Source organism: Malania oleifera, chromosome 9 (genome assembly GCF_029873635.1).
Source record: "Malania oleifera isolate guangnan ecotype guangnan chromosome 9, ASM2987363v1, whole genome shotgun sequence".
In the NCBI taxonomy this organism is placed as follows: Eukaryota; Viridiplantae; Streptophyta; class Magnoliopsida; order Santalales; family Ximeniaceae; genus Malania; species Malania oleifera.
Genome location: NC_080425.1, coordinates 411,846 through 421,673, shown reverse-complemented (window position 1 = coordinate 421,673; position 9,828 = coordinate 411,846). Strand labels below are relative to the sequence as shown.

Genomic DNA, 9,828 nt, shown 5'->3' with positions numbered 1-9,828 from the left:
TCTCACACTCATAGCATCGTGGCTAAAAATGAACATCATGATAGGGAGAATCCTAATAGGACCCTCAAAGAATATTTATAACTTGTTAGGACCAACACTTCATCTTACATTATTCTACCTTTGAATGCAAATGCTTTTAATTTTAAACCTGGGATGATTCCATTGTTATCTCATTTTCATGGCATTGAATCTGAAAACTCATATTTGCATATCAAAGAGTTTGAAGAAGTGTGTTCCACATTCATGGATAGAACATGCATTGAAGAGGTAATAAGACTACAATTGTTTCCATTTTCTTTAAAAGATAAGGCAAAAACCTAGTTGAATTCCTTAAGACCAAGATCCATTGGGACTTGGCAAGAAATGCAAACTGAGTTTTTAACGAAATTTTTTCCCATGCAGAGAACTAATGCTTTGAAAAGACAAATCATGAATTTTTGCCAAAAGCATGTGGAAACATTTTATTAGTGTTGGGAACATTTCAAAGACCTCTTAAATGCATGTCCTCGCCATGGATATCAGAATTGGAGGGTCATCAGTTTTTTTCTATGAGGGGTTGCAACCAAAGATGAGGCCATTTGTAAAAACAATGTGCAATGGTGAGTTTTTCAATAAAGGGCCCGAAGAAGCTTTTGACTATTTTGATTATTTGGCTCAAAACACCCAATCTTGGGATGTCTTTAATGTGTATGATAGATCTGAAAAACAAAAATGTATTAGTGGGGGTGGTAAGTATCAATTGAAAGAAGTTGATGATTTGAATGCTAGGCTTGCATTGATGTCCAAAAGGTTAGATTCCATTGAACTTAAGAAAGTAAATGAAATGCATGTTTTACCATCATCTTCTGAAAAATGCAGCATATGTGAGGATCCAGGGCATGTGACTAATGCATGTCCAACTATTCCTACTTTTAAGGAAGTTTTGCTTGATCAATCTAACCCAGTGCATATGTTTTCTAAGAATTCTTCTGGACCTTATTCTAATACTTACAACGCAAGTTGGAGAAATCATCCAAATTTCAGCTGGAAAAATGACCAACTGAGGCCATCTACGTAGGGACCAAGTCAATATACTCCTTATGCAGCAATTGGCCAAGACTTGGGACCACCTCATTTTCCAAATCAGCTGCCCCTTATGCAGAGAAGAGGAGTGGAAGATTCCATACAGCAACTAATTGTTTGCTTGCAACAGTTCATGTAAAGTCAAAGCATGATCAAAAATCAGAACTCCCAGGTCATCAATGACATCAGAGGGACTCTCACTAGAGTAACCACCACCTTGAGTAACTAGAAGAAAGGAAAATTTTCAGCTCAACCCCAACCCAATCCACAAGGGCACAGTCAATCATCTCAGAATTCGGGTGAAGGGAGCAATGTGAAATCAGTGAAAGTTATTACAACTTTGAGGAATGGTAAGATTTTGGGTAACCCTGCCCATAGTATAGGAAGTTCAGGTAACAATGCTAACCCTCCTCTTGATAGTGGTAAGTCAAGCACTTTAAATTCAAATAATGATTCATGTCCCACACCTGCACCGTTACCACAACATTTGCTTTCTTTGCACAAGGATAAATAGCATGCTAAAATCCTAGAAATTTTTAAGCAAGTTAGGATTAACATTCCACTTCTTGATGCTATAAAACAAATTCCTGCTTATGCTAAATTTCTAAAGGATTTATGCACTGTGAAACGCAAATTGAATGTGCAGAAAAAGGCTTTCCTCACTGAGCAAGTTAGTGCCATTATTCAAAATCACACACCACCCAAGTACAAGGATCCTAGGTCACCTACTATTTCATGTGTCATTGGAAATTCTAAGATTGGGCATGCCTTGCTAGACTTAGGTGCGGAGGTTAATTTGCTAACTTATAGTGTGTATGAACAATTGGGGCTAGGGGAATTGAAAACCACATCCATTATTTTGCAGCTTGCTGAAAGATCCATAAAAATTCCTAAGGGTATTGTTGAGGACATCTTTGGTCCAAGTGGATAAATTTTATTACCTTGTGGATTTTGTGGTCTTGGATATGAAAGTGTAACCCACGCAAATTCTTCACCACTTGTGATTTTGGGAAGACCATTTTTAACAACTTCTAATGCCATAATCAATTATAGGAGTAGTGTTTTAAAATTGAGTTTTGGAAATATGACTTTAGAACTGAATATCTTCAATTTTTGCAGGCAACCTCAAGAACATGAAGACATTCAAGAAGTCAATTCACTGGAATCCTTAATTGCAGACACTCCTTGGTTAAATTATGATTGTGATAAGCAGTGGGAGGATTTAGAAGACTCCCTTAATTTAACTGAGTCCAGTGATCATTTTTCCTCTCTTTGTGCTTCAGGTGATTCAACTAAGATGCAATAGAAGCTCAAATTTAAGCCATTGCCAACAATACAAACCCCAGCACAACCATCCAATGAGAAGACACCAGTGCTAGAATTGAAGCCACTACCGTCAGAGTTGAAATACGCCTACCTTGGACTAGAGAACTCATTTATAGTGGTGATTTCTACATTGTTGATCCCTGACCAAGAAAGTAAGTTGTTGAGAATTTTGACACAATACAAATCAATCATTGTTTGGTCCATTGCTGACATCAAAGGTATAAGTCCTCTCATTTGTACCCATAGGATATATTTGGAAGAGGATTCAAAACCCTCTAGAGAAATGCAAAGGAGACTAAACCCCACAATGAAGGAAGTGGTAAAAAAGGATGTCTTGAAATTGTTAGACATAAGCATCATATATCCAATTGCTGACAGTAAATGGGTTAGTCCAATACAAGTTGTTCCAAAAAAATCTAGTATAACTGTTGTAGAAAATGATAAGGAAGGATTGGTGCTTACTAGAGAGATTACATGCTGGAGGATGTGTGTAGATTATAGGAAATTGAATGCCGCCTCAAGGAAGGATCATTTTTCTTTACCTTTCCTTCACCAGGTTTTAGAAAAAGTGGCAAGACATGAATACTACTGTTTTTTAGATGGATTCTCTAGTTATTATCAAATAGAAATAGCTCCAAAAAACCAAGAGAAGACTACCTTCGCTTGTTCTTTTGGAACTTTTGCTTTCAGGAGAATGTCATTTGGGCTATGCAATGCCCCGGCTACTTTTCAAATATGCATATTAAGTATTTTCAGCAACTTGATTAAGGATAGTGTAGAGGTTTTCATGGATGACTTTTCAGTTTTTGGGAAAACATTTGATGCATGTTTGTCTAATTTGCAAGTTATTTATGTGAAAAAAAAGCAATTGTTGTTAAATTGGGAAAAATGTCACTTCATGGTCCAACAAGGAATAGTTTTGGGGCACATTATATCTTCTTGAGCCATAGAGGTGGATAAAGATAAAATAGACTTGATTTCAAATTTGCCTGCACCTAAAAATGTGAAAGATGTTAAATCATTTTTAGGACATGCTGGTTTTATAGAAGATTCATAAGGAATTTTAGTTTTATCTCTAAACCTCTTTGCAAACTTTTATAGAAGATTCATAAGGAATTTGAATGGACCCAAGAGTGTCAAAATGGTTTTAATGAACTAAAAACATGTCTCACCACTGTACCTATCATTCAATCTCCTGACTAGTCACTTCCTTTTGAATTAATGTGTGATGCAAGTGACTTTGCTGTGGGGGCTATCCTTGGACAACGAGAGATAAACTACCATTTGTAACATTTGCAACATTTGTAATTTCTCATATTTAATTAATTAATGAAATTAATTATTTATGTCATATAAATATAACCTTTGTTACATGATATGTTCATAAAATCTAAGTTAAAAAAAATGAGAGCTCTTAAAGGGGTCAAGAACATGACAATAATAATTCCCAATACTTCGATCCTTAATAGTCATGAAGTAATCATCCAAAAAATGAATGGTCACTTTATTGTTTGTCTCATACAATAACAGTCCCAAGTTGCTATGTAAAGACACTAAAACATAACAGCACTTACTAAAGAATACTAAATGTGTCAACATTAACAGCCTTCGTAAAATTATTCATATCAATTGGGAGGTCTACGTGACCAATTCCTAGACATTTCATACTGTCTAGCACTTGAGCCTCTAAAGTTTGATTATATAATATATTTAAGTTCTAGCTGAGAACTTACATACGAATCGAGGATAGAAATTGAAATATGGAGGCATAGGAAAACAAGTAGGTTCTATCACTTTTGGCCAAGAAAAGGAAATGTTATTTACCTATTGCCATGCGGCTTAAGAGACATCCTTTTCATGAGGTGAAATGATTAAAAAGAATTTCTAGTCCTGTTTTCCAAGCCACATTCATTAAAATTTCAAATATGAATAGTAATTTCTTATTGTCCTAAGGATGAGGGATATATAACATAACTATAAACAAATAAAGAAAATGGGGAATGATAAAATAGAGGGTAAACCAAACACAGGTCCTGCCCGGAAGGTTTAAAAAAAACAATTCAACACAATTGATACTGGGAGTGCCATCAAGCTCCCATCCATGGGATGGAGCTACAGTGTCATGCCTGACAATATTGCCACAGAAACAAACACATCACTCGCATGGCAGCCTGTCTTACAGCTCTTAAAAAGAAGCCATGCCTCTAATGCTGTTCATCCATTTTTCGTTTTTTGAATTGAAAAATGCTAAAACATCATGTACCCGTAACATTACTAGCTCATGTGGTAGGAGAGAAGAGAGGCCCGTTAGCTCATGTCCTTTCTCTCTCCTGCTACCATGACAGCAAGCATGTTCGTGATGGTCACACACTAAACCTGCGAGGAGTGGAATGGTTTTTTTGAATTTCTAAACCCTTTTGAACATTAACTGTGCAATAAGCATAAGATGAATTCATATCTTTTCGACTGTATAGATAAATAAAAGCATTCTACACATATGCGATGGCTTGCCAAGGTGAAGTGGGATTTGAGAACAATTCAAGTAGCTACAAAAATGGAACCCCGGCCGCACCAACCATCACAACAAAGAGACACACTGCGTATATATTTACTGTTTCACTGTACAACACTACAGTAACATGCAACATGTCAGGCAGCTTCCCAAGGTAAAATGTAGAAATTTGGATGGAGCAGAAGAGAAAGGACGATGGCAGCCGATACTGCACAAGATGGAGAACTTACCAGCCTTTGTAAGAAACACAGTTCACACTTTCCCATTGGTAAATAACAAGGCAAGGTAAGCGCTCTCTGTTACATACACACTTCCTCAGTTTCGTCTGTCAAAAACTGTAGAGAGATCAGTAAATGCGCGAGCAGCAGCAGCAGCAGCCGTCTGAGTCTCTCAGCATGTGACGACTTTGTTGTAAAAAGTGATAAAAAAAAGAGTTTGGCATATTCATCATAGCAATCAGCTAACAAAGCCGAGCTCGACCAGGATTAAGAAGTGACTCTGACATCATCCACCCCTGTAAATAAAAATTTCCACCACCCAGCATCAGCACTGGGTCTTAAGCACAACCCAGAACCTTTTCTTATTAGACTACATTCTTACTTAACCTACAGCTTGTCACAAAAGTTATTGCCTAACAAAAGAACAAATTCAACAATGTCAATAATTTCCCATCTATTTCAAGGATATTTTTGGGATTTTTTTTCAATTTTCTATATATATTTTTTCTTTGGATGTTTGTGTTTGTGTGCATGTTTGGAGGAGGTTGAATATCACTATTCATTTTCCTACCTTTCAGTTATAGACCAGCCAAGTTTGACGTTACCATGAGACACCAAATGCTTGTGTATCACGTATGAGAATGATGATAATCTTTGATGCGTACTAACAAGAATCTCCCAGGCATATGAAATGGATATAAACAATCAGCCGCTTCAAATTTTTTTAAAAATGGAGGCATGGTGTATGGTATCATAGCTGCTAGGAAATGATCCTTGCATCCTCCCATTTGAACGCTCAAAATTTCTGGATCATGCAATATGCATTACCAGCTTTTTCCAGAAGGCATTACAAACCTTTCTTCCTCACAAACTCAACAACACTTTTAGCTGCTGGAAAAGAAGTGATCTTGAACATCTTTGTGGTTAGAAAAACAGACCACTTGGGAAACAAGTTGGTTTTTTTTTTAATGGAGTTTTCTCATAGCGCAGAGTATGTTAATTCTGCAAGACAGCAGAAGGACAACACAGCATTTTAAGATTATAGTGGCTAAGCCACACATAACACAGCTCAAATCTAAAAGTGCTAAAAACCTACTTGTTATCTCCAAGAGAAAAAAAAAAAAGGAAAAAGAATGTAATGATGTCCACACACCTGCTCTGCAGCTTTACTTTTGAAAAGTCCATATGATGTCGAGACCATCTTACATGATTTGGCAATATGATCTTCAAGGTCAGTAATTGTCAGCATTAAATTGGAAGATTCCCAATCCTTGGAAGTATGATTCTTATTTGAAGAATGAATGAAATGCAGAAGCACATGAGCCTGGACACAGCAAATTTAGCTTAAATCCCAAGTACATGAAATCATCCGCACTGTAATTATGCACATAATATGAGGAAGTAAGAATTCTCACATGAAATGCTGCTTTTAGAATGTCATCTGACTTCGCTTTATCCTTGAGCAATGCATATACTTTACCCTTAGAAGGATTGAACGTCACAATATACCGCTCATCCTGCCATCAATTAAAATGGAAAGAAAGAGAGTAAGACAAAACACAATTTTTTTCTTTTTTTTTTTTTGTTTTGGGGGTGTTGGGGGGGGGGGGGGGGGATTGTGTTCGTGCATGTGTGAGAGGAAGAGAGAGATTTATACTTCAAAGAGACGCTCTACTGCTAGATAAGAAGAAGGGTCTTGGAAAGCATCCTTAAATCTCGGCCCTGCCAACAAGCTCAAATTTGAACAGAATTTTTAAGCTTCAATAAATCATTTCATCTAATCAACTAGTCATACACACCAAGAACAATAGGCCTGTCTTTCAACCATGGAAAGCTAAATATATCTTCCATCATGTTCCCCTCCTGCAATGAAGGTACTTGTCCTGCAAAATGGAAAGATGCCACAAATTAGCCATCAAGTATAGGAAAGAATAGTTTATTTTAGTGTACTTGGGAGAAGCTGCAGTCCTAGCCTGTTCTTAGGTACGACTCTGCAGCCACTGTAAACCTAGCCCGATTCAATGTGCGCAAGACAACAGATTTTACCTGGCAAAATATGACATTTATGTAAGTGGCAAAAAAAAATCAACTGCGGCAAGCAGAAGGGAAAATATTCCCTTGCCAATTGGAATTGGGGTTGGGGGAGCTGGGCCAGAAGCAGAGAAGTAATATCCACTAATTTTAAAAGACCAAACCTCTTGATAAGAGCTGAGGACATATCCACAAGAGAGGAGGGCAAATGTTGTAACCAAGGATGGATTTCTTTTTGAAATCATGATACTCAGTCCAGTTCCCAGCTTCACAAACCAAAAGTTCACTTACATTAGCTTAATCACAAAAACATAGATATGTACCATTGAGTATTAAGATCACACGCAACAGGATTCATTGTGAGGACTCATTTTCAGCTCAATAATACAACATGATTCACCACAACTGTCATACAACTGAACTATATCGTACCATCTTATTAAATACTGCTGAAATACATATGCTGCTAGCCTAACAATACACATGCTACGATTTATAAACTAATTTCTGGCCTTTCTCTCATATTGATTCCTCAAAGGGAAAAACATGTGCACACACACAAGCACATGCAAGCATAGCCAAACATGTAATAATGGTCAGAAACCTACCACCTGGGTGGCTAAAGCACTGGTTTGGAACATGAGTCATTCACCATCCCAGACCAACCTAAGATTAGATGTTGTTGAACACCTCCTCGGATGCTAAAGTTGAAACGAGAATACACTCATCAAAAGATGCACCTAAAAGAAAAGTCTACTCTCCGTTCACAAATTGTCCAACTGCCCCTTCATCCACCTCCATCCTTGCTCCCTCTCATAATCATTCAATCTTTTGAATTGGGCTGTCACTCGCCGTAATAGCAAAGATATTTGACATCTTTGTTGGCCAAACAAGATTTAATCAAGTTTTGATAATGACAATCCAAGGTATCTAATTGTGCTATTGAGTGTGTATACAGGTTTTAAGTTATTAAAGCACAATAACAGATGCAAAATGGAAAGCCATAAAGCATACAAGATGATGATATTTGGCTATAAACATGAAGCTTGTATGAAGACCAAGCTTAAAGAAAAGAATAATTTTGTTATGTAATTTCATTAGGAATTATGTAAGTACACCCCGTTTGATCATTGCGACGAAACTCTTAGGTGACATAGTTAGACCCAATGTACCTTAAAATTCTTGGAAAATAATTTTATATAAGTATAAAACGTATTTCAAAATGCTAAAATTATTTTTGGAATGAAATATAAAGGATTTTGTAATTCAAGGAAGTTCAGGTGCCTGATGCAAAGTGCTCAGTCGACCGAATGCATATTGTCTAAACACTGGTCTGGCTCCAAGTGATTCGGCCAAGCTAACCTTAGGGTTTAGTCTACCGAATGGCTACTGCCAATTTGAATTTCTAAACTCAATTGGTTCGGGCGACCGAACCCTAGAGTTTAGTCGACTGAGTGGGTACTACCTATTTGGAAATTCCTGATTTAATAGGTTCGGACAACTGAATACACAGCTCAGTTGATCGAAGCTCACGCGATAATTTTCACGACAATAAAATCACTAAGATTCTAAATTATCAAGACATAAAGCATGCCCAAAGGCTAGAATTCATTCCTATAAATAAATACCTAGCCCTAAACATGTTAAGGATAGAGATTGATTGTGATTAACGCCGCTATTGCTGAGAAATTTTTCTGAGTTCTTTTTTCAAGTGTATTGCTTTTCAGAAACTAGAAAAACCCTAGCTACTCTTTGAGCTTTGTTTCAATCTTCAACTGTTTAGTGTTTGATTTGTGTACACAACTGCTCTATTCAGAGAGTTTTTTTGTACAACTCTACTTTGATTGCTTCTTTGTATCTTGACAATTCTGGGATTGAATCGTTGACAAGCGAAAGGGGATTTTCGCTTGAGAGGCCTCTCTGTCAATTGAAGGAGAGAGGCGTCTCCGCCTAGTAAAGGAGGAAATTGTAAAGGCATCTCCGCCTATTGAAAGAGAGAGGTTTCCCCACCTATTGAAGGAGAGAGGTATCTCCGCCTACTGAAGGAGAGAGGTTTCTCCACCTACTGAAGGAGAGAGGCATCTCCACCTACTGAAGGAGAGAAGTTTCTCCACCTATTGAAGAAGGGTATAGTGAAATTCTCAAGCAACCCGCTTGAGACAAGGACGTAGGCATGGATCGCCGAACCTTGTAAAACACGGTGTCACTCTCTCTTGCTTAACTCTTTTATTTTTAAGCATATTTATATTGATATTTATTTGCTGTGAATATTGTTATTATTGTGTAGTTTGATCGCCTATTGGAATCATAGCAAAAACTCTTTTATATTCAAGCATATTTATATTGATACACTTATCTGCTGAGAATACTGTTGTTATTGATAAGTTAGATCACTTGTGAAAATCATAGTAAAAATTGATTAAGATTTTGTATAAAATCTCTAAATACCAAATTCACCCCCCTCTTGGGATCACACATTAACTCACAATTGGTATCAGAACACGATTGCAATAAACCTAACAAGTAGTTGCATAAAGATCTTATGGCAAACCTAGGTGTATCCTCTTTTGGGGAGGGTCAATCCTCCACAAGGCCTCCAATTTTTTGCGGTGTTAATTACACTTTTTGGAAACAAAGAATGGGGATTTTTATTCAAACTACGGATTGGAGGGCTTGGAG

The 9,828-nt window shown here is 37.1% G+C and overlaps 1 protein-coding gene across 2 annotated transcripts in view; it reads right to left on the bottom strand.

The window, feature by feature from the left end:
• Window positions 1–4,830: 4,830 nt before the first annotated feature.
• LOC131164569 (protein root UVB sensitive 6) overlaps window positions 4,831–9,828 on the bottom strand; it is a 40,868-nt gene continuing 35,870 nt past the window's right edge. For both annotated transcript variants that reach the window (XM_058121858.1, XM_058121859.1), the window contains 7 exons: window positions 7,314–7,415; window positions 7,092–7,164; window positions 6,918–7,001; window positions 6,776–6,840; window positions 6,534–6,635; window positions 6,272–6,442; window positions 4,831–5,414 (listed from right to left, as the gene is read on the bottom strand). In XM_058121858.1, the coding sequence (XP_057977841.1) occupies window positions 5,361–5,414; window positions 6,272–6,442; window positions 6,534–6,635; window positions 6,776–6,840; window positions 6,918–7,001; window positions 7,092–7,164; window positions 7,314–7,415 (651 nt within the window). In that variant the 3' untranslated portion in view covers window positions 4,831–5,360. The remainder of the gene's footprint in view (window positions 5,415–6,271; window positions 6,443–6,533; window positions 6,636–6,775; window positions 6,841–6,917; window positions 7,002–7,091; window positions 7,165–7,313; window positions 7,416–9,828) is intronic.